Source organism: Parasteatoda tepidariorum, chromosome 9 (genome assembly GCF_982258835.1).
Source record: "Parasteatoda tepidariorum strain Cologne lab strain chromosome 9, Ptep-v5.0, whole genome shotgun sequence".
NCBI classification, from domain to species: domain Eukaryota; kingdom Metazoa; phylum Arthropoda; class Arachnida; order Araneae; family Theridiidae; genus Parasteatoda; species Parasteatoda tepidariorum.
Window position 1 is genome coordinate 74210865 of NC_141763.1, and position 26685 is coordinate 74237549.

General features: G+C 29.1%; 1 protein-coding gene across 1 annotated transcript; it reads left to right on the plus strand.

The window, feature by feature from the left end:
- The first annotated feature begins 558 nt into the window (after positions 1-558).
- Positions 559-2079, plus strand: LOC147804248 (protein FAM200A-like). The gene has a single exon (XM_087151472.1). The coding sequence runs from the start codon at positions 559-561 to the stop codon at positions 2077-2079; it is 1521 nt and encodes a 506-aa protein (XP_087007598.1).
- The last annotated feature ends 24606 nt before the right edge of the window (positions 2080-26685 follow it).

Genomic DNA, 26685 nt, shown 5'->3' on the forward strand with positions numbered 1-26685 from the left:
TCAAACTCGGACGACGCGACTACACCTGGATGCGTGCGCCCAGACGAGAGCAGACACGCGGCATTTCGTTAAGAAACGTTGGTTAAACTCGACCGTTTCCACGCAGATTGTCTACAAACTCGCTTTGGTAGACTTCTAAATTAATATTGAGGTAATTTTCAAAACTGTTATAAAGTATTTTTATTTGATTTAAAATAATAACCCTTTTAGATGGATAAATACGTAACTGGGTTGAAAAGAAAATTGAATGAAGCAGAAGCAGACGGCAAAAGAAGAGGTAACGAAAATAGCGGAACATCTTCCCAAAATAGTAAACCTAAATGTAGAAAATATGATCCAATGTACTTATCATTTGAATTTACTTGTAAAGTCATTAATGGCCAAGAACGACCAATGGGTTTGCTGTGTCTGAATACTTTGGCCTCAGACAGCATGAAACCAAATAAATTAAAACGGCATCTCGAAAACGTACATGCAGATCACGTTGGCAAGACAATAGAATTTTTCCAAAGAAAATTGGAGAATTTAAATAAACAAAAAGAAATGTTTTCAAAGACCATGTCTGTTACACAAAAAGCATTGCTTGCGTCTAATAAGGTTTCTTATAGAATTGCTAAATGCAAAAAACCCCATGTAATAGGAGAAACTTTAGTGCTACCTGCAGCTATTGACATGGTAGCTACGATGCTAGGTGAATCATATGCTGATCAACTAAAAATCATTCCACTTGCAGATAATACGGTGGGAAGACGAATATCCGATATATCTGAAGATCTTTGCGATCAATTAATAGAAAAAGTAAAACTATCTTCTTTCGCGTTGCAAGTAGATGAGGTTACAGATGTTCTTAAGGAGGCACACTTGATTACATATGTAAGATATGTTGTGGAAACTGATGTTAGAGAAGACATGTTATTCTGTAAACCTATTGAAGGCAATACTACAGCAAGTGAAGTTTTTAATATGATTGATAAATTTTTCAATGAATATAACATTCTGTGGGAGAACTGTGTTGGACTATGCACAGATGGAGCTCCATCTATGGCAGGAAAAAACGCTGGTCTACAGGCACTAGTTCGAAAGGTGGCTCCTCGGGCAAGTTGGACGCATTGCATGATTCATAGACAATCACTTGTTTCAAGAGATATGGGTGAAGATTTACTAACAGTATTTCAAGTTATTATAAGAGTTGTAAATTTTATCAAAAATAGCCCATTAAGAGGAAGGCTTTTCGCAAAATTGTGTAATGACATGGGTTCAGAATATACATCACTTCTATATTATTGTGAGGCACGTTGGCTTTCTCGTTCCAAAGTACTTCAAAGGGTGTTTGAGCTAAAAGAAGAGATCGCCATATTCCTTACTGATAATAATAGAGGTGAAGCAAACTTGTTTTATGACACGAAATTCCTTGTAAAACTTGCGTATTTAGTGGATATTTTTCAAAGACTCAGTACTTTAAATAAATCAATGCAAGGGCCTCAAATTCATGCTTTTGTCCAGAAAGACAAGGTTACTGCATTTATGAGAAAATTGGAACTGTGGATAATAAGTTTGAAAAATAATAACTTTGATATGTTTCCCACTTTTAAAATTACCTGTCTTGCAGATGAAATAGAAGAAAGTAAAGTTCTTATTAATAAACACTTGACCAGTTTAAGGGAGCAATTCTCGCTTTACTTTAAAGATCTTGACATGTCCAAATATGAATGGATTAGAAACCCGTTTGTGATTGAAAAATATGATGATTTTGGCCTTACGACAGCAGAGCAGGAAATGATAATTGACTTATCTAGTGACAGCACATTAAAGCAGATGTTTCAACACGAAAATAATATTGTCACGTTTTGGTTACGAGTAAAGGACGAGTTTCCTACTTTAACAAATAAAGCTTTAGAAATTTTATTGCCCTTTGTAACATCTTACTTATGTGAAACTGGGTTTTCTGCAGTAGCTGTCTTAAAGACAAAGTATCGATCTTGCTTAAAGATTGAAAAGGAACTGAGAACCGCGATATCTTCAATGATACCACGGTTTGACGAAATTTGTGCTGAAAAACAAGCTCACCCTTCACATTAAATTTTTATAATGTTGTATTAATGTTGAATTCTATTTTTTGTACTTTTGTAAGATTTGTTTTTATTACATTATATTATTATTTCTTAAAATAGATAATTATTTTTTATGTATTTTTATACATAATATTGTATATTATTTTGTAGCCCATTAAATAAATTACAATATCAGATAAGTGTTTATGAGATTGGATTGTTAGAAAAATTAAGGGGGGCACAAAATTTTTTTTTCCAAAGAGGGGGGCGCAGGTACAAAAAGTTTGGAAAGAACTGACTTAAGTAATCAATTAAGCAACCGGTCACTTTCTTCCATTTTTTTTTTTAATTGTTTAATGATAAAATGACATCAACGCAGAAGGAAGCTGAAAAATAGAATTTTCATCAAAATAACCAATTTCTCTCCATTCGGAACTTTGACCCTTCGGAAACCATCAATTCATGATGGAAAGATTAATGTAGAAGAAGATTTCGTTAACTATTCACATATTTCAAAGATGTAATATATTCAAATATATACATACCCAAATATTTTTAAATTAATTTATTTAAACTATGAATGCTTAGCTAAATTTTACAGCATATTTATCTTATTTTTATTGTTGAAATAACGTTTTATAGCTGTAGATCATTTCTAATATTAATTATTTTTTAAAAAATGGAATTTAGTCCAAGCAAGAAAAAGTTTGCATAAAGTGGCTTTTAAATAAAAAGAAACAATCGATATCGGTCACCTAATCATTAGGTTCGAGGAAATAGTGGCTACTAAGTTATTAGAGTCTACCAGCGACTATTCCATTGACCAGGAAAAATTTAAATTTTATGTTTTACTTGTTGGATCACTCATAAACATTTTAAAGAAAATACTATTTTGTAATTTTTGTAATTTAGAATAGGATTGTGATAAATAAAAACACATTAGTATCACTCAAAACCAAAAGGAAAACATACAAGTCTTTGGATAATATTCTAAAACGACATAAGAAGTGCAGAAGCCGGCATAGCCTGGTTGGTAGGACGCTGGACTCTCGTTCGCGTGAACGGGAGTTCAAATCCAGCAAGCTGAAGATTCTCCATGTAGTAAATGTGGTGCCCGCTTAATCAATCGGGTCAGAATGTCCTCCATGTTCCCATAACAAATTATACATCTGGGGGTACTGAAATATAAATTAATCATTCTCTGGTTCAGGTCAAAATTACGATTTGTGGATGAATGAATGCTTCCGCCCTATTAACGAGTGCAACGTATGGATGCGGCAGAAGTCGAATTCTAAGCCATAGATGGCGCCACTGGAAAATGAGAACTATCACCCCCTTGCCTTAATGGCCTACGACAACAACAGCAACTTGTTGCATTATTTATAAACCTATTTTAAGGAAAATACTAAGTTTAAAATATAATTTGGTTAATTTTTGTCATTTAAAATAGGATTCTGTTTTAGAAAAACATATTACTGTCACAGGAAACATAAAGGAAAACAAACAAGTCTTTGGATGAGGAAGCAAAACTAATTTAAATTGAAAATATGCCCTTTAAAGCCTAATCTTATTATCGACAAATGTAGAACAATATAGTCTATGTGTAATCATCTATTAGGAGTGAATGTAGACAATAGCCATGGGGACAAAATTTCCATATTGTGTCACAATATTTGCATTAGTATCTTCCTGTTCAATTATTTATTAAGAAATAATATTTTTTTTTTTTATAAATGCATTTTCCACGTTTAAATTACTTCATTTTATTAGGATATTTCAATGAAGTCTATTAAATATTAGTTCAATCAATTTTTTACAATAAATTTAATTTTCCAGACATTTTTATTAATCCAAACTTAGTTTTTTTAAACAGCTCTGAAAACTTGAAGTTATTTTAATAGAGATTTTAGAAACCACTCTTTTTCATAGAATTTTTTTTTCTTAAATAAAGAAAAAAATGAAGAAAAAAGTTTTATTATTTGGTTTGTTCCATTTTACTTTCTAATCATATTTCAGTGCAACTTTTAATTTAATTTTGAAATTTAATCCAAATATATTTTCAATCATTTTTACAAGCACGTTCAAATATTCTTCTCAAACTTTGTGCTGTAGGAACGACAAAATTTAATTAAAATATCACTCAGATTTTAGAAGAAAACACATTTTTTAATAAATGTGATATGTTCTTTTTTCCTTTAGATATTAAATAGCATGTGCTGCATAAATATGTGTGTGTTCGAAATTAAATTTCAAAAAAATAGTTCAAAATTTTATCCTATTTCTACAATTTTCTTTAAAAGAAATTACAAAATAGAAGAATCGGTGAAAATTAAAAATTTCTGAATATCAATCTGCCTATATCAGTTTTTATGTATTATTTAAGTTCTTTTAAATCCATCCTTTACATATATTATTGTCTGCAAACTTGATCATTATAAATATTATAAGGTGATAAGTTTAAAGTAACTCACAACTGCAAGGAAATATTTTTAAAATATTTAAATCTTTCTTAAAAGTCAATTCAGAATTATCACACGGCAAAAAATCTGGATCAAATTACTGTAAAAATAATTCTCACATTTAATACCACATCCGTAAAGACTATTTTACTGTAAAATCTATTTTTATCGTAAAATTTTATACGGCATGTTTTACATTAATACTTATTTAATTACAGTGAATTTTATGTAATTTTTTTTCTGCGATTTGATCCGGAATTTTTTACAGCGTGCGCACTGACTATATTGATGAGCGTTTTAGAATGTTCATTTATTCATAATTATATTATTTCATTAGGCATAGGCATAAGTTGAAACAACATAATCATTCAACATAGTTGAACATAAATCAATCAACATAGTTGAAACAACATAACATTGAGTTGCGATGGCTCAAGGGATAAAGCTTTCGTTTTCCAATTAGATGAACCGGGTATGGGTCCCAGCAATGGCTGGGTGATGCAAATCAGCATCCGGCTTTCACAGACCACAGTGCTGACGTAAAATATCCTCAATGGTAGACGGATCATGGGTTAGAGTTCTCTTGTCGTCAGACTAAACATGGGAGGTTTACGTAGTTTTCTTATCAATGTAACGCAAGTGCGAGTTAGTTCCATCAAAAACTCATTAACGAAGGCAAATTTCTCCCAACACTTGGTCTTGGAGTTCCCTTGTCTTCTGGATTGGGTTCAAAATTACAAGACTACGGAGTTGAACATTAGTGGTCGTAAACAAATAATTGGATTGGCTCTTCAATGAAGGTTATAAAAAATTCTAAGTCTAATGCAGCATCTATAGTCAAAAAAAATAAAAACATACATGATTGTTTAATTACTGCAATACAATATTTGCGAATTATAAAGTTTACTTTTGTGTTAAATTTAATTCTTCGCAGTGACTTATAAGACTATTAAGTTCAATACACAACACCAAAACATCGCAAAATGCTATCATGAGCAATATTCAAAAAGAATGATAGAAACTTAGAATTGCAGAAAAATGTTTTAATTATCAAATACATTACAGCAATTATCTCACAACTTACCATGAAGTTAATTAAATGCAATAAAATATTAATGTATAATTTACTTATTCAATTATCAAAAAATTTATGTACACAAGAAAATTAAAATGTGCAAAGAAAAAAGAAGAAGTTAAAAAGGAAATTAAAGTACCATGAGTCTAATAACTTTTTTCTAATTCAATTTTTATTAAAGAACCAAGTTACATACGAAAACGTCGCCTACCTTATAAACATATTCCTTTTTTTTCATACTTTTCTAGAGGATTGATGCTAATTCAGGCAATTTAGACTAAATTTAAAAATTTTAAAAAATATACAACTATTTCATTAAATTGAATCTGTTAATGAATAACAATGTTTTTACTGGTATTGTTTAAATGAGCAATGCATCATTATATTCATGTAAAGTTTTGGTTGAAAAAAAAAACTATTAGATTAATTTAGATTAATTTTATATACACTGAACGAAACTCCGGATCAAATTACGGTATAGAGTACTAGCAATTTGAGACATAAATCAATTTTCATGGTCAAGATAGCCTGGCTGGCAGGGCGTTGGACTTACATTTGTGAAAACTAGAGTTCGAATCCTGCCGGCCGAAGACTCCCCATTTAAAAATTGGTAACTAATGCAAGTTAAATTTGTCGAGTCACAAAGTCCGCTGTGTTCCCATAACAAATCATTACCTCAGGGGGTACAAAATTGGAGATTGATCGTTCTCTGGTTCAGGTCAAAATTACGATCTGTGGACAAATGAATGGATGTATGAATGGGTCCGTCCTATAAACGGGTGAAACGTATACGTGTGCAGGAAGTTAAATTCTTGGCCGAAGGTGGCGCCACTGGAAAACAAGAACAATCACGTTCCCTCTGCCATAATGTCCAATGACAACAACAAGATAAATTTTCACTCTAAAATTGCGTACTATAATTTTTAGAGTAGCATATATTTAATTAGAGGGATTCAGTTATTTTGAAGTAATTATTACTGTAAAAATTACGGTATAACAGTTTTTTGTCCCGTAACATGTTCCTGTAAAAATTGATTTCTCCGTAAAAAGTACAAGCATCCTCAGTGCAAGTGCTTTCTACCGTAGTTTGTTGCGGAACTTCTTACAATGTAGAAGACACAACAAAAATTGTATGTAGTTAGGTAAATGCTTGCTTGGAAATTCATTATTATATTTACAACTATTATTATATTTTATATCAGATGCTAAAATAAATAAAATGAAAGAAAGAGCGACCAATGCATATACAGTACGATTATAAAAAATCTCTTTGTGGTAGATGAATCCTGATTTTTCAGATGCAGGACAAATAGCACAAATGATAATTCTAATCAAAAATAAAAGTCTGGAAAAAAATTCCAGACTAATATAATACTTTTTCCAATTATTTGTTTCAAAATAATAGGGGCTTAGTGTATGTGTATCAATATTTAAGTAGCTTAAAAAATTATTCATTTTCGTTTTGCAAACTTCTCTTAAAAATAATTTACTTCAAAAAATGAATAGAATTATAAAGCAAAATTTCTTTTATTTTTTTTTCCAATATTGAAAAGTTCTGAAGTGAAATGTTATTTTTCTAGTGTGTAAAACGAGTATATACGGTACCTTTTTTTATATATAAAACTACAAAAATACCCGTCTTTCGTACGGGTTGAAAAAGAAATAATAGTATAGCAATTTTCAAGAGTTTCCCTAACGAACAAGGGACTTTCCTTTAGTAATTTTCATTTTTCGTACATAAATTTTTTTTGTTCCAATTACTGCTGATTTGAAATTACTTAGTTTCATAAAAATAAGCTTTAAAAGTGCAAATATAACAAAATGAGCACTATTTTCATTCAATGTTAGATACACTTCTTCGGGGAAGTAACACTCCCATGCTATCTACGTTAATCATTAAGCTTACACGACAAAATGAATAAAATGTACTATTAAGTATTAAAGAAGAGAAGAAGAAAAAAATTTTGATAGATTTTTAGAGCTAGTAAAGTTTAATTTATAACAATAACTAATGTGAAGCCTCTGAGAAAAATTAATTTTTACATGTTTTTTCCAAATTAATTGAATTTCTACGTGAATTTTTAGATTTAGATAAGCTAACTGAGAAGAAATTGTTATTTTCGTAATAAACTTTTACCTCCAGAAATTAAGATTTGCAAATTAAAACGTAAATTCTTGAGGCAAATTCTAGTTTTAATATCACTATTCAAAAAAAAATTTTTTTTACAGGTTTCCAGACAAAAGTTGAATATTAACATATGAATGAATATGGTAACAACTCATAACAGTTATGTTCCGAAAGAATCAGTTAAGCTAAAAGCACGTCTCTTATGATTCTACTGAAATATTTACTGCATTTTTTATAGCGCTTTACTATCACAGCAAACAAATACGGACGGAAATTTACCATTTTTTATGCGATATATTTTTATCTAAGAAATATTTTTGAAACGTTTCATGATTAAAAGAAGTTCTTTTTCAAATGTTGACTTGTATCATTGTAGATTTGAGATATTCAGAATTTCTTTTTACCTGTATATACAAAGTAAAAGAAAGTAAAGCATACACGTAACAGCTTATGGTGTACCTGTAGAGTCATGGAGATTAGAGCACCATGATAATGGCAATGTGGTCAGCATTGCGTAGAAGCCACCGTTATAATCCAGATAAGCTGATACGCATAGATTAAGTTGGGGGGGGGGAGTCTCAAAAAACAACCAAGAATCGAACGGATCTAGTTTGCATTTGCATGTATAAATTCCTACAAATGTTACTAATCTGAGTAGTTTTATTCATTTATATTTTTTTCCTAAATGTTTTTGAACTGAAATTTATATTTTATTATCTATTGAAATATTATAACTTTTTAGTATTTTATACAAACAAAATGCTCTAATGTTTTCGATTTTTTTGTTCATAATCTTCTTCTTTTATTCTAGGTTTATATCTCAATACTTTTTACGATATTCCTTAAGGGTTTTTTTCATAGATGACAGCACTGAAATTTAAAATGCTATATTTTAACCAATTATTGTATACAATGCCATCTGAAAGCACAAACTTTTCTATTTTTATTCTTAGCAATTCTGCTAACTGTTAAGTTAGTCAATCTATTTTTAACATGTTTTTTACTGTGCTTTATATCGTTAAGTTTGTTTCTTGTTGTTTGTTTGTTTATTTCCTTTTAGTCTTATTTACAATTATATCATCATGTGAGCCTGTGAGGCATTTAGTGCGTTATAAAAAGTAATTTTCATCATTGGATGTTTATTCTTTATTTTAAAATGCCTCTGCCGTAAAGGAATGCATCCGGCAAAGAACCTTAATGCTTATTTCATCAAGTTTTCATTATCATTATATTTCTAATTCACCACCTATCCTAAAAAAATAAACAAACGCTACTGGAGGTCTTGAGGTTCTCTTCTGACGTCATAACATTAAAGTGACTATTTCTCTTTTCTTGACGCTCCGGATTTGTTTGTATACACTCGGAATACTTAGTTTTTCTTAATTTAATTTTTGTGCCGTGATTTGTGAAAAAAATGTGTTCTTCATATTTTAAAATATTATATAAAGATATAAAAAAGCATTTTGGGAAATTATCCTAAATTGATTTGCAATTACGTGATAGTTAAGATGCGGATTTACGCAATTTGGTTTACACCAGCAGAAATTCTTATACCTGAATCTTATACCGGAAGTTGAAATAACCTCTACAAATACTGCCCCCTACCGTGGGAAACATGAAACATGGTCGAGAATAAGGTGAATTATATTATGTTTGTTTTTAAATCTATAATTTAAGCTATTCAATCACAAAATATGCATATTAGGTATATATGAAATCTATATGCAAGTAAACAAATATATTATTTCTTTATTACATTATTTGCGTAAAAATATCTGTATTAGGCTTATGTTACAGGCTATAAAATCTATTTGCATATGTGATGCAACAATCCATTTTTTTTTCTTCGTAGAAATCATATGAACCTAAATAGGAGCATAAAGCTTACTTTAAATTGCACTTAATGCATTTGCATGTATGCAACAGTAGGATTTTCTTAAACTTGTGATTTAAAATGCATGTGTTGACTGCTTACATTAAATTGTATTAAACATATTTGTCTGTATGCAACTATAGAATTCTCTTTATGCAAATACTTTTTTTTTCAGAGAAAACTTGGTAAGAGTTGGGACTTGAAAAATTACTTTTTAATATACCTTCTCGATCAGCGACTGCACTTAAATTTTCTATTTTTGTTGTTACTCTGCAGTAACTTGCAAACACGGTTGAAACAAAGTGTAAAAAGCTTTTTTCTGAAAATATTCAAAAAGTTTTAAACATTCTTTGCGATTCTTCGACTCTTTTGAAAAAGAATAATGTCTTTAAAATAAAAGTCTTTTCACGCTTTCAACATAAAATAGAAATTCGCTTTTTATTCAAGAATTTAGTGGCACGCTTCAATTTTTATTTATACATTCTATGAATTTCTAGCATAAACTTCAACGCCAGAAATATTTCAGATATAAACATATGAAAATAATTTCAATTGAACAATCATACAAAACATATGCTTACGTAATTATGCGCGGGGAAAACGAGAACATTATCAATTTTATACATGCATAAAAAATATTTTTGCATACTGGTAAAAAAACATTAAAGAGTCACTTTTAAAGCAGACACTTTTGAGTTTTAGCTTGATTAACGACTCATTTTGAAGTTTTATTCACAAAAACTTTCTCATCAGTTTGTTTTAATTTAAACAATTAATCATTTAAATGTGAATAGTTTAAACTGATAATTAAATAAGTGTTCCTAACACTTCAATACTATTTCAGCTATTTTGGAAATTCAATACAAATATTAGAAAACTGTAACAATTATATTCAGCTTGGACGAATTTTATAATTGTGCACTGTAAAAATGGATACTCAAAGATCACGAATTTTTTTTTGTTTTTAACGATATCGTTTGCTGGTATGTTTTTCAAGTAAACATTTCGCCTAAGTGACAAAATAACTATCGTCACTTCTTCAAGGAAGTGAATTTCGTCAAAATTAAAGAAATATTTCGTAATTATTTTCCAATAAACAAATATCCTCACTGTGCCTAGTGTCTCTGATTTTTCTAATAATCACTTTAAAGTGGGAACCATATAGATGGCGCAACATATAACAAGGACAGAAAGATAAATTTCACTCATTACAGTTGCGAAATTCGAATCCAGGACCTTCCTATTACAAGACCAACTTCTTGACCACGATAAAGGCGGGTCATCCAAATTCGTCTCTTTATTTTTATTCTAGTTTCCTCATTCTGGTTAAAAATCTCCCTCAATGCACTACGATGAAGTTCCGAGTTCAGAATACATTTTCGTCATACATTTGATCTCCCTTCGTCCCAAACCACGTATAATTTCTGGGCGAAATCTCATGATTCTCAAAATTTACAAAATTACAGCACAAGAATTGCTGAATCGTCAAAAGGGAGAGTTTTATTTTTGAGAGTGTAAGTAACACTCTTTGTGGCTTATATAAATAGATTTAGAAATATAATAGAAGACTCAAATTAGTAAAGCTCTCTTGAAGTACCAGTTACGGATCGATGGCGTTTGAGAGTTAAAGCTCCACAATTTTTGGACCAAAGGCATGATGGTGGCAATGAGATCAGCACACTAAAATCCCGTTTAATTCCCATATACGAAGAAGAAATCTTACTATGGGTGGAATCCTTGGGATAGATCCTTTGCTTCTGGCAATGGTAACTCAATGTCTTAACCCTAGTATCATCGAGGCTCGCACAGCAAGAAATAATTAATATTCCTGGGCTGAAATCTTGATCTTTCTTATGACTGTTTAGTAGTTGAACCATATTTTTTTTTAGTTTCTGGTCAACACTCTATATTTTCAATTCAAGAAACCGTGCGTTCTAAACGATTGGTATATTTAGATTCTACCCTTTGCACCAGTAAGATTGCATATTAGTAGGTTAAAATTCGACCATTAAATCAAAATGTATTTATACAAATATTTAAATGGGTGTTGGCATTTTATCAAATCGTTTAATTGAGTAGATATTTTTCTCTGAACTAATCAATTTTAAAAGTGAACGTATAAAAGATAAATCTGTATTTATGAAGAAATTTACAGTTATAGCCTTATTGCTAATTGTCTGAAATAAATTTAACTAACCAAGCAATGAATTATTAACCTAAATTTACATTGGTTCAAAATAATGAGCCTAAATTGTATCAGGCTACTTACAAAATGCAGGAACATTTTCCAATTACATTGCAAAATGACGGCATCTATTTGAAAAGTCTTTTTTTTTTATGAACCGATAATGCTATAAATATAAAATAGCTACTAAATAGTACATGAGCTGCTTTTAAAAAAAAAAAAATTGGCTCCACACTAAAGAGTTATAAAAACAAAAACTCACACTTTAATCATTGACAATTTCAATTATTTAAAGTACCTTTTAATTAAAATAAAAAATGTGGTTTGAAATCGAATACATAATATTTGCAAATGAAATTAACTAATTTTAATTTTATTGCAAAATTTTCCTTGAAATACTATCAAGTTATCAACTCATCATAGATTAAGTTTTTTTTTAAATAAAAGGAAAACAATATTTTTTTTAAAAAATCTTACAACTTTTTTCTCAGAAAAGATAAAGGACTGAACTGCTATAACGAATAATACTTACAATGTTTTAGAAAATCATAACATGGAGAACTTATATTTTGATCATTTCAATTTTATTCAAGAGCTCTTTATTTCAAATAATGGTGTGAAAACGAATATAAAAGATTTGCAAAAGAAATGAGCTAATTTTAAATTAGTATTCGAATTTTCCGTGATAAACTATCAAGTTAGCAACTCATAAAATGTTAAGTTTTTTTTAAATTAAAACAAATTAAAACAACGCTTTTTTTTAAAAAAAAAATCCTACATTTTTTTTATTGAAAAGTATTTTCTAGGAAATTTAAAACTCAACCACTGAAATACAATCCCTAGCAAAATGCATGGTAGTCTCTTAATAATGCTCTCGATACCTTAAAAACTTAACTTTGCTCTCTAAGCCTATCAAATCATAGCATCGAAAACTTGTATTTTGACCTTTTCAATTTTATTCAAGTACCTTTTCAGTTAAATAAAGGAATATGGTTTGAAATCGAGTACATGAGACTGGCAAAAGAAATAAACTGAGTTTGAATTTGAAATCGAATTCTCCTTGACAGACTGTCAAGTTGGCGACTCATCGAGTAAACGCCCTTAACTCCTTGTCTGAATGAATCTTCTTTTCAGAACTAAAGTCAAAAATAAAGCATCGATGTTTGAAAGAAATTAAAAGCTGCTGAGCAAAAATGAAACCATTAAATAAAGGATGCGGGGAAGAATAAGAGATTGAAACTAGTGGAAGAGATTGGTGTAGAAAATGATTGACCTGGAGATTTTTCGCTGTAAATTCAAGTAGATACTCCATTATAAAAGGCAGTATTTGAATAAAAATATGTATTCAAATGTAAATAAATCATAACGAGAAGGGAAATAAACTAAATATCCGAAGTTGAAACATTCACCCCTCTTTTCATATATTTTAGACTGAATTAAGTACTTGTATTAGAGGCCACAAATTAAAATTTAAAGATAAAATAAAAACATTATGAAACTTTGATAAATAGCAGCAGAGATGAAAATTAAAACTGGTCAAACTATTAGACGCACTATAAGATTCAGTGTAAAATCTTAATTTATCAGGAGGTACTGTACAGCTTTATTGTTTTTACGTGGCTGAAACTGGTTTACCCTTGTTTATGTTCGTGTATCAATTGGTTAACATTGTAAAGCAATACGCTAAAAATAAATACAAATAGGAAGTATATTAAAATTCTTCTGAACAAAAACCCACTACATGTATGTTTAATTATATAAGTAATGCATTAAAACTCGTGACAATTATGTACAATTATTAAAAAACTACAGTGCGTCTAATAATTTGGTCTAATTACTGTAATATACTAATATAATACCTGATATAATATTTGTTCTATATTCATATAATATATCGCCTAATTCATCCAATCGTCGAATTTATATTATAAATCGTTTAATTTAACCAACGGATACACGAACGTAAACAAGTACAAACCGGTTTCAGTTACGTAAAAACTGTAAAGTTGCGTAGTATCACCTGATAATTATGATTTTACATAGAATCTTAAGCGTATCTAATAATTTGACCAGAGACTATTAAATATCCTCTAAGCAATTAAATATCCTCTAAGCAATTAAATATCCTAGTTTTCGGCTTAGTAATGTCTATTAGATTCATACTACATAAGAAAAAAAAGCACATATTAAATCCATTCAGTAATTAGCACTATAAGTAAATATGTTAAATATCTCCTTAGTTTCATAAATTAATAAAGCTTTGCTTAAGTTTTAACATCAAATACGATAATTGGAACTGTAACAAGTATTCTAATTAAATAGTTAAAATTAAATTTTGTCATATTCTGGTAGTTTTGACTATTTTTTTTTCTCATTGTAGTTTGGTCACGAGTAAGATTGTCAGCATGTTCCTCACTGCTGAAGTCTGTATTGTACACCTTGATATCATTTTAATGAGAAATTGGCAAAGTAATCTCAATTTTTGTATGGATCATGGAGAAACATTATCAAAATTTTAAAAAAATATCACATACAATTAAGGTATACAAATTTCATCTTTAATAGTTATTATATGTAACACAAGTATATATAATATGAAAAACTTAATAGCTATTGCAATGGGCTTCATGGATTAAATTTACCAAGGTGCTCTTATTGTTTGCTCAACAGTTTCTATTTGTTAGTTTTTCTTGCAGCGATTAATCTACACTAATTGGAAACATTTCGCCATTAATTCCGATAACATTATAACAAATGCCCTGATTTTTATCAGAGTTTTTAAATGCAAATTGGTTTTTTTTAACATCTAAACCACTTTTAAAAATATTCTAGAAGAAACCCTAAAAGCTGGTATGTTTAGATATTGAAGTAGGTTTGCATTGACTAAAATTTTTCTGAGTGAAATATATCCACCCAATCGCTACACTGAGAAAAAATATCTGATCAGAAATACCAGAATGTGGTAAAATGTATCGTTTTCCTCACCCTATGGGGACACCAAAAGTCCCGGTATTTTTTATCGAAGCATTTTGTTAATGATTGTGCAAAAACTAACAATAAAATATGCTTTTATAATATTTGATAAAATTTGGAATATGTGGTAAAATGTTATAATTTTGTCATGATACCTAAGAACGTTACAGAAAATCTATTTATTCGGTTAAATATACAGTTTAGGTTCGTATTTTTTACTAAATATGTGATAATAAGAACTAAAATTTTAGAAACCGGAGTTTCCAGTTAAGCCATTATCGTAAAAAAGAAGGAATTAAATACCGACAGGCCTGTGTAGGGGGCAGGGAACTGTCCTTGCATCAGAAAGGTCTTGGGTTCGAATCCCGGGCAAGGCATGGATGTTTCTTTCTCTCTCTCTGTGTTCTATGTCCTTTCTCTTTTGTGTGTGAATGTGACCCGCCCTGTAAACGGGTTGTGGTTGTGGGAATGGCGTGGCAGAAGTCAAATTCCTGGTCATAGATGGCGCCACTTAAAAACAGTAACAATCGCACCCCCACTGCCTAAACAGGCATACGACAAAAAAAAGGAATTAAATACCGTATATTTTTGTTTCATTAACCAGAGTATTCTTTACCATAAATTTCATTACCACACTGTACTGCAATTTTAACAGATTTGTTTTCTTCGTGTACGCAACATGCAACCGCTTACTCTGACATCTATAACACTCCGACATTTTAACAAATTAATATATTTGTACCAGCACTTCCATATGACTAATTTACAGTCACTTTGTGTGTGGAGACAAAGGTAGAGTGGCTTGATGGCAAATGAATCAATCATGCTGACCACAAAATGGCTTGATGGCAAAGGAATCAATCATGGATTCGAACTTTCTCAGTTAAGACAATCCGCACTTGCATTAGTATTTTTATTGGTTATAAAGATAAGGAAACAAGGTTCTTCAACAAGTAGTAACAGATTTCCGGTTTATTCAGGTCACCGGATGCAGGTAATACACATAGGGTAACTAAATATAATAATATGATGTATATTAGATATAACAATTTCGCGATCATTATAATAATAACTCTAATAACCATATACGGGCTGGTATAGTGTGGTTAGCAGGGCGTTGGGCCCATGTTCAATAGGTCGAAGTTCGACCCCGCTGACCGAAGACTCCCTGCGTAGTAAATGGTGATATGTGCACGTTAAATCTGTCCGGTCACAGAGTCCTCCAAGTTGCCATAACAAATCCATACCTCTGAGGGTACTGAATTGGAGATTGATAGTTCTTTGTTTCATTTCAAAATTGCGATCTGTGAATGAATGAATGGATGTATGAATGGGTCCACCATGTAAAACGAGCTGGGATTTGTGTGTAAGGTTGAACTCGTATTCTTGGACATAGATAGCTCCACTGAAAAGCAATAAATGCGAGCACTGCCTTAAACTCGCTTAGTTTCATCAAGTGAGCTTGCTGGTATGTAAAAGTTATATATTTTAGCTAAATTAGAAAAATATTGTGATCCATTGTTAAAGTTCGATATTTTTTGATAACACAATATTAAAATTTGTACTTTTCGTTTATTGTCACCAATATTCGTGTTAGTGACAAATGCAATAATCTATACAAGGTTCTTGTAGCTTATTTCACACACCCCACATATAGACGGTAATAATAATACTTCATTGTGTCTATATAATCACCGATATTTTCTGTAACCAGAACTTTTCCAGACTTTTGTGTGACACATTTGTGATTGTTGTTTCTGTGTTCATAGACAAAGCAGCTTGAGAGCCTCAAAGCAGTCATATCTGTTACAGAACAGAGCAGAATTTCTAATTTTTCCTTAGAATTTCTACAGACGATTGCAGGATCTAAAAAAAATTATAAACATGATTGAAAACAGGAAACTGAGGACAAAAAAGATTTTAAAAAAAGTATAAAAATAAGAAAATGATACAAGGAATGAAAAGGCAAAAATGTTATTCATCTGCCAGAAATTCTGCTCTACTATTATCTGAGATTGATTAAAATATGTTGGTATTAAATTGTGAGAATCATTTTACGGAAATCTCCAACCACAAAATCAAATTTTCAATAGTGAAAATTAATGAAAATATTTACGAAATATATATATTTAATATTCATCCTTATAATGAAAAATAAATAAAACACAGAGTTCATTGAAAAGTTATTCACAAAATATACACATTTAGCATTCATTCTCATAATGAAGAAAAAATAAAACATAGAGTTCATTGCAGAGTTATTCACAAAGCACCCACTTGCGTATCCATAAACCATAACAAGTTCATACCGAAATTTTGTTTCAGATTTCAAGAGAAATAACATAAGATTTGAGTGTTGAAATTGCTTTTCATGAATAGCTTTAAAGGATCTAGCGTTGGAATTTTCCAGGAATTGAAACGCATCTAGATTTTCAAAACCTTTGTTTTTTCCTTTTCCCGATTGAAAGCGAAATCACTAAGAGCAAGAAGCGAAAAATGAAAGATATAGATTTCTATCTCAATAGACATTCCCAAATCTAGATTCTTGATTAAAATGGAAAACAGCTTGTATTCGCCTGAACAGATTTAAAAACATTATTTTAAGTAGGATTCAATTTATTTATGTGGATTGGTTTGAATAAAATGTTTGGTATTACGTGCATTTTGATAAATAAAGTCAATATGAAATAATTCTATTTATATGTTTTGTTTTCATTTCTGATCAAATTATGGTAAAAAGTACAGGAATCCTGGATGCAGCTTTCGCAAAATTCTTTTTTTACAGTAATCTTTATAGTATCTAATATTTACATAATAACTTTTATTGTATGTCATGCAGTACTTTAATGTTAACGGTAACCTGTAAAGCGCTTAAAATTATGATATCTTATACAATATTTTAATCAACATGCTTAGGTGATTTGTACGAAAAGCATTCATAAAGTAACTTAGCGCAAACACATACAACATGGCACATTTAATTTTCATAATTTCTACACTCGAAAATATTCCGAACCAAACTATGAAAAAATGTACGGGCACCCTGAGTGCAGCATCCTTGAAATCCATTTTTTTCCAGAAAATCCAATTTTACAGTAAAATTTCATACCGTAATTTGTAAAGTAATATTTATTTAATTACAGTGATTCAATGAATATGCAGTAAATATTTTCATAAAAAGTACGGCATATCAGATTTTTATGTCACAAAATTTTACGGTAAAAATAATGGACTTTATAGAAGAAAGTACCAGCACCCTAATACCGGTACTTTTTACCACAATTTGATCAACAATTTTTTACAGTGTAGCTTGTTTCATTACATGGCAATGTTTGCATATTTTGAAATGCAACTTTTATATTCTAAAGTGCATCTTTTTCATGTATTTAAAGAAGGAATTCTCGCATTAAATTAAAATCCTCATTTTCATGCTTCAGAAATCTAAATTTCTTACAACAGCCTATTTTCGAAACAAATTGAATATTTTAAGGCCTTAATCATTTAAAATGAGAAAAAATTATTTTAATTGAAGATAAAAGAAGAGCGACCAACATTTCAGTATTACTAAAGCAGATTTCATTAGAGCAGAAGAATGTACTTTTTGCACTTTTTAATATAACATGACTTTTTCATACCAGTTAATGTAGAAATCTTCTCATTAAATTTTCATCTTCTTCCTCATGCTTTAAAGCTCCAATTTCTAACTGAAATGTATTTATAATGATAGTAATTTTAAAATGTATACAACTAATAACCAATATAAAAAATTCTTTGATTGAAATAGGCATGACAATGACTATTGTTCCAGTATATTTGGACTGGAAAAATACTATTAGAATTATAAAATTAGTGTATCAAATGGATATTCATCTGTGGAAAACATGGAAACTGGAATCATCTGAGTTTTTAATTAAAAGCCTAATATATTTCCATCGAAAAGGTTAAAATACAATATTTATTTCTGAATGTATGAGAAAAGAAATTAATAAAGAAATAAAGAATTCGGTAAAAAAGTGCACTAAACAGCCGTTTCTTAATTGGCACATAGAATTTCATATATATTCAAGTGCAGATATGATTTACTTAAAACAAAAGGGAAAAACATGTCAGAATATATCCATTTAAGGAAAAACAGAACATCGCAGTTTAAAGAAGATTATCTTCGAAACATCACAAAAATGGATTAAAGCAAAAGATTTGTCTACTCCTAACTGACCCTAACTAACTCCTAATGACCTTGAAAAAGCACTCACAGCAACAGCTGGTATAAAGTAATCTGAAACATTTTTACTGAACTCAGGTTTGGAGATTCAGAAAGCCTCTCAACCCGGCGAATAATGTCACATTCCAGAAAATCCGTAACTTATTGAGGTCTATATTGTTGTTTGCTGTCGCTCATAAAAATGAAATCAGAATCGACTGAATTTCTGAAAAAGCACACACAGGACTCCAAGGACGCATCTCTATTTCTAAACCAGGAACGGTGCCTCTTGAATGAGTCCATCCTCTTGAATGAGTTCATCCTCTCGAGTGAGTCTATTCTCTTCTGACCCTAATGACCTTGAAAAAGCATTCACAGCAACATCTAGTATACCAAAGAAGTCTGAAACATTCTTTAATGAACTCAGGTTTGGAGATTCAGAAAGCTTTTCAACCGGACGAATAATATCACATTCCAGAAAATCCATGACTTATTGAGGTCTATGTTGCAGTTCGCTGTCGCTCATAAAAATGAAATCAGAATCAACTGAATCCCTGAAAAAGCACACACAGGACTCCAAGAACGCATCTCTTTATCTAAAAAAGCAACAGCGCCTCTTGAATGATTCCATGCTCTTGAATGAGTCCATGAGACATTTCATTTATATAGAGTACATTTTCCATAGATTTACGAATTATAAATAAATATCAGTTGCAAAGTTAAAAAAATATAGAACGTATAAACATCGGTAGCTATTTTGTTGTCTATCCAAATTTGAACTTTTCTCACCATTTCGATTTGGGCTTTTGGGAAGGCGATTTGGTAGTTTGCAGTTTGTGAGCATGGACCAAAAAGCTGTTAGTTTATGCATATTTTATTTACTCGTTAGCACTAGGTTGAATAAAGGAAGTCATTTTGACTGCTTTTTAACTGCTTTTTCATTTGCAATAAATGTACAAATAAAAATGCATTAATTAATTTGGAAAGAAAATATTAAGTAAATTTTTTATTCTTAATATTTACTAATGACTTATTATATAACTGTAAATAATATAAGTAAATATTAAAAATTAATTAAATAAATTTCTTTACACATTAGTTATTCTTTCACAATGCAGTCATTTTGACTGCTTTTGGGCAATATAGGTATGTACTAAATTTCAGTCTTCCTAGTGTTAATGAAGTGTGTAGAATATAAATAATCATAACCCCCTGATCAAACTAATACACAAGTAGTTCAAGAATCTTCCCAAAAGCCAGATTGAAACTTATAGTTACATTTAAGAGATCGATCGCTTCTAAAAAAAATCCATCTTAAACAATATTACTCGAATGGAATATGCTTGAAGTATAAAGAAGTAAATCGAATCTTGCCAATAAATCCACATCGAATTGGAATTGAAAGAAAGTGAAACTATTCTAAAAGTCAAATCTAAGAAATGGACAGTCTTAAATTGAAACCAATCATTCAATTTTGTGCAGAGCAAATCGATAGCTTTCCTTTCATGTGGAATAAAAGTATAAAAATGAATTGAAAAATAGAAAATGAACTGTAAAAGGATTTCTTCTATCAAACAGCAAAAGTTTTACGATTCACGGATCTTCTTAGGTTCTCAACAGACTTCAATACACACCATAATAGAAATCAAAAGAAGAAAAGAACTTGAAACAAATCGATACAAAATATCGATATTTTACACACAAATATGAAAGAAGCGGAGAAGATGTTTTTCAATCTTCATATTAACTTGAATATATACAGTCGGCGCTTTACTATAAAATTTGATTTTAGTACTATTAAAGTATTTTTGCATTATGTAAAATATGTAATGTCATTTGTTTTTCTATTTTAATATTTACGTTGATATAGATTCCTTGCTCTATTGTAAAAATTTGATTTTAGTACTATTTAAGTATTTTTGCCTTATGTAAAATATATAATGTCATTTTTTTTCTAACTTAATATTTACCTTGATATAAAATCTCTGCTCTTCTCTAAAAATTTGATTTTAGCACTATTTAAATATTTTTGCTTTATGTAAAATATATAATGTCATTTTTTTCTAACTTAATATTTACCTTGATATAAAATCTCTGCTCTTCTCTAAAAATTTGATCTTAGCACTATTTAAGTATTTTTGCTTTATGCAAAACATATAAGGTCATTTTTTTAACTTAATATTTACATTGATATAGATTCTCTACTTTTTTCTGAGAATTTGAATTTAGAACTATTTAAGTATTCTTGCTTTATATAAAATATATATTGCCATTTTTTCAGTCTTAGTATTTACCTTGCTATGTACTCTTTGTTCATCTCTTAAAATTTGATTTTAGTACTATTTAAGTATTTTTGTTTTATGTTAAATGCAAAATATCATTTTTTTCAAGATTAATAATTTAATTGCAATTGCCTAGCTTTTAACTAAGACTTTGATTTTAGTACTATTCAATTATTTTTGCTTTATGTGAAACGCATAGTCTCGTTTCTTTATTATTGATGATGAACTTGATATAAATTCACCGCTCTTCTATCACAATTTTATTTCGATTCGTTTTTGCATTTCGTAAAATACACAATGAGCATAATAAAGAATTATGTTATTTTATATAAACAGGATGTTTAAAAATCCTAATATGCATTTTTCAAAGCCTTATCGAAAATAGAAATAAAAAATAAGCATAATTGGGGTCGCAAATCAATATTAATCAAAAAAAAAACTGACATTCTTTTTTTTATGATTAGTTTTATGTACTGAAATAAGGAATGGGTATAATGTTTGATACTTATTAATAAAATAAAACAATGTAAATAGAACACAAATAATTTTTGTACCAATTTTTGTGCTTTTTCTGCGCTTGTTTTGTTTCATTCAAGAATCATGTACGTTACAGTGTTATTAAAGAAATACCTGTTTTGCAAACAGCGTCAAAGCATTTAACTTTAAAATCAACAAAACTTCAAGCAGAAAATGCATAAATAAATTTTTAAAAAATTCATTTTAGGTATAAAGTTAAATGTTCAACTTATTTATTATTTTCTTCCACTTTAAAAAGCTATTAAAAATGATAAGTTTCAAGTTTCTCTTACATTATCAAACTCCTTCTAAAAAAGCTAAGATAAGATTATGTACTTTATTTCTTCCTTTCAATTAAATAAAATGCAAAAAATAAACTTATTATAAGGAAAAAAAAGGAAAAAAAATGCGAAATAATTAAAGTAAGCAAAAATCATAATAAATTTCATTAGAAAAATAGCTAATTTAATTTAATTTTCCCAACTTGTTAATTACTTTTTTAAACATTTCTCAGCATAATACAATTTACATTGATTCGGAAACTTCCCCGTCTAAGATAAATAAAATAAACTATTTTCACTTTCTTGTTTTGCAAAGATCTTTAAAAATTTTGTTTTTATTTATAACTTTACCGGATACTTTCCAGACAACACTTTCAAAAGAGGAAACAGTTTTTCTTATCTTAATTTTTATTTTTTTTCTTATCTTTCACCATATTTCAATCAACTTTTCAAAGGAAACAAGCAAATGAAAAATTAAAATTAGTTTTTGTGGTTGAAGTTGCAAGTTTTTATTTTTAGCATAAAGAAGATAACAGTTCAGCTTTATAGAGATAAACAAAGAATATGTTTATTTGCTAAATAAATATTATGCTAATTCTTTTCCATTATATATAAAAAGATCTGAGCTTTTCTATTATAAAAGTATATAATGCAAATGGAAAAGTTTACTGAATCGCCGAGGCAGAAAATGATAAAAGTAAAAACAACTTTAAAAAAAGATTAGATCAAAGCTTTTATATCATTCTTTCGTTACTCACTCCATTCAGTAAAATTTCATTGTTTTCAGTTTTTGCTTGCGAAGTAACTTTTAATCGTATTTAAATGATATGCAGGAACAAAACTTGTTATGTTAGAGATAAAGTATGTACACAAGTATAACAAAGATATTAGAGATGTATATTCATTAGCGATATATTTCATTCTGACCGTGATTCAATTTTCCTGAAACAGCACTCTTTTAGTAAGTTTTTTTTTGAAGTAAATTTTATCTGTGCTTGGACACATGCGAATTTCTGTACGGCAATCAATAAAAAATTATTTAATATTTACCCGAATTTCATGTTTCTATGTTATTTTGTTTTCAAAATATATAAGAAAATGATTGTACCTTAACTTTTGGATGAAAAAATATTATGCGTTTATACTATGATTTCGGATGACTCCAGTTACAAAGCATACCGTAAATGACAATGTCATTTAATACACAAATTTCCAGATCAAAATGGGATTCACGTTTCATTTAATAAATTCCATTAATTTCAGGGATTATCGAAGTAATTTATAGTATTTAAAAAGGTATGCGGGAACAAAGCTTGTTATTTTAGAGATAAATTATGCATACAAGTATAACAAAGATATTAAGGATGTATAGTCAGTTACGATATCGTATTTATCGTTTTTAAAAAGGTGTGCAAGAGCAAAACTTGTTATTTTAGAGATAAATTATGCATACAAAAGTAATAAAGATATTAAGGATGCATAGTCAGTTGCGATATCGTAATTATCGTATTTAAAAAGGCATGCAGGAACAAAATTTGTTATTTTAGAGATAAATTATGCATACAAATATAACAAAGATATTAAGGATGTATAGTCAGTTGCGATATCGTATTTAAATAGGTATGCAGGAACAAAACTTGTTATTTTAGAGATAAATTATGCATACAAGTATAACAAAGATATTAAGGATGTATAGTCAGTTGCGATATCGTATTCATCGTATTTAAAAAGAAATGCGAGAACAAAACTCGTTATTTTAGAGATAAATTATGCATACAAGTATGACGAAGATATTAAGGATGTATAGTCAGTTGCGATATCGTATTTATCGTATTTAAAAAGGTATACAGGAACAAAACTTGTTATTTTATAGATAAATTATATATACAAATAAAACAAAGATATTAAGGATGTATAGTCAGCTGTGATATCGTATTTAAAAAGGTATGCAGGAACAAAACTTGTTATTTTAGAGATAAATTATAAATACAAGTATAACAAAGATATTAAGGATGTATAGTTGGTTGCGATACTTTTTAAATACGATAAATTACTTCGTAAAAGAAACTCTGAAATTAACGGTATATAATTCGGACCGTGGTTCAATTTTTCTAAAAAACCACTCTTTTAGTAATTTTTTCTGAAAGTAAATTTTATCTGTGCATGAACATATGAGAATTTCTGCAGTGCAATCAAGAAAAAGCTGTTTAATGCATTTTTTTCCAAATTCGTCTATTCTATGTTAATTTGTTTTCAAAATACATAAAAAAAAGGTTGTACCTTAACTTTAGGAGCGAAATATTTTATACAGTTACACTATGATTTCAGATAACCGCAGTTACAAAACAGAACTTAAATGACCGATGTCATTTAAAACACAGATTTCAAGACTCTAATAGGAAACCCACTGCATTTAGTAAAAGTCCATTGTTTTTTTTTCTTTTTGCTCATGAAATATTTTTTTAATAATATTTAAATGTTAAACTGAAACTAAACTTTGTTATACTGAAACTAAGCCTGATATGTTAGAGAAGATAAATATTCAGTTAAGATAAATTTCATTCGAACTGTGATGTTTCCATAAAAAAACATTTTTGACAATCTTTATCAAGTAAATCATTCCTGCTCATAAATATGTGTGAAATTCTGCATGATAATCAAGAAAAAACTGTTTAATGCACATTTTCTCTGAAAATCTAGTTTTTATGTTAATTTGTAAAAATACATTTAGAGAAAAAGTTGCAGCTTAATATTTAGATTTACATATATTACGCTTTTCTACTATGATTTCAGATGATTTCAATTTCCGAACATACCACAAATGAACGTATCAATTCTTACCAAAATTTCAAGACTCTAATAGGATAATCGCTCCATTCTGCGAAATTCCAATATTTTCAGTTCTCTTCTTACGAAGTAACTTTCAATCATATTCAAATAGTTTACAGAAACAAAACTTGTTACGTTAGATTTAATAAATTATGTAAAACTTGAATAAATTAGAGAAAATTGGATAAATTATGTACACAAGCATAAAAAAGATATTGGAGAGGTATATTCAGTTGAGATGTATATTCAGTTTAGATGTACAATTCAGTTGAGATATATTTCATTTCGACCAATTATTCAGTTTTCCAAAAAATAAACTTTTTGAAAAATGTGTCTTTTTTTTAATCATATTTGCACATGAATATCGTTGTATGTTTGTAAAACAATTTTCAGTTATAAAGTGATGTTTAATGCACATTTAATCCAATTTTCATGTATCTATTTTAATTTGTTGTACAAATATATAAAAAAAGGTCTTACCTTTTTTGGATGGAAATATATATCGTTTTTAAACTATAGTTTTGGATGTTTCCGATTTCAAATCATGCCACATATAAGAAATAATTTCATACATTTTCTTCATTTTAACGCTATTCAACACACTTTCTTAGTAACCCTCAGGGCCACATTGTGGGCCCCCTAATAGGCCTATAATTATTTCCTCTGGTAGGGTATAAAAATTTCATACTTTAATAAGTTTCATAAATTCAGTAAAATTTCAATGTTTTCAATTTTTTGCTTAAGAAGTTTTATCATTTTTATCATATTCAATTGGTATACGGAAACAAACTTGCTATGTTAGAAATAAAGTATGCATACAAAGTATGAAAAAGAAATCTGAGATGTATATTCAGTTGAACGATGTTTCTTTGAATCATGAAAATGAGATATATTTTATTTATTCATTTCGCTGATTTCAGTGATTGCCGTGATTCAGTTAAGAAAATATTTTTTTATAAAAAAAATAAAAATGGTGGCTTGGTTGAAAATTAGGGATTAAAATGTTGTTAATTCTCGGCTTGTGTTGTTGAAACACATGTTTTTCAGGATTTAAATTATTTTAAACAAATCAAAAATAACACCCTTAAACTTTTAATTAAATTTTTTGTCTCTCTCTGATGTCATGTGACAAAAAATCTAATCACCACAGCTAACAGTATGGGGAAATTCTTCAATCGCACAAATTTAAAAAAAGGCAATTCTTATCATAAATTATGAGAAAAATATCGTTCTCTCACAGAGACAAATATGATAATGACATTTCTGGTAAAAAAAACCTATTCTGGTTATTAAAACCGAAATCTGCGGTATTTAAGCCATTTGTCTCGTAATTTTTCAGTTTATATGGTTCATATGGTTATGTTCAGTTTTTTCGGTTTACCGAAAATCCTTGGTTTCAAAATCATACTTTTTATTACCACACATACAATAAAAAATGCAAAACAGAAAAACAAATTTGACCGAAAAAATGGTTTTTGATTATGCCATGATTTAAGATATCCATTACCAATTTTTACCCCATTTACGAAATTTTATCACTGATTATAAATCATATTTTATTATTTATTTTACCAAACTCATTATCAAAGAGCTTGGGTAAAAGTCACCAAGCTTTTTGGTGTTCCCATAGAGCCAAAAACATGGTAAATTTACTATATTCCGGTAGTTTTGACCATACTTTATTTCACAATTCCTGAAATATTTATTATCTATATCATGGCACATGAGAAACTACATAGTAAAAAATTAGCATTTATTTTAAAATACGCTGAACTCGTTGTTCAAAGAAAAAAACTAATCCCCGTATTTTAAGTATGAAGAAGTTTTTTATT

Coding starts and splice junctions, on each gene's coding strand:
- LOC147804248 (XM_087151472.1), top strand. CDS start 559: ATGTCTGTTACACAAAAAGCATTGCTTGCGTCTAATAAGGTTTCTTAT.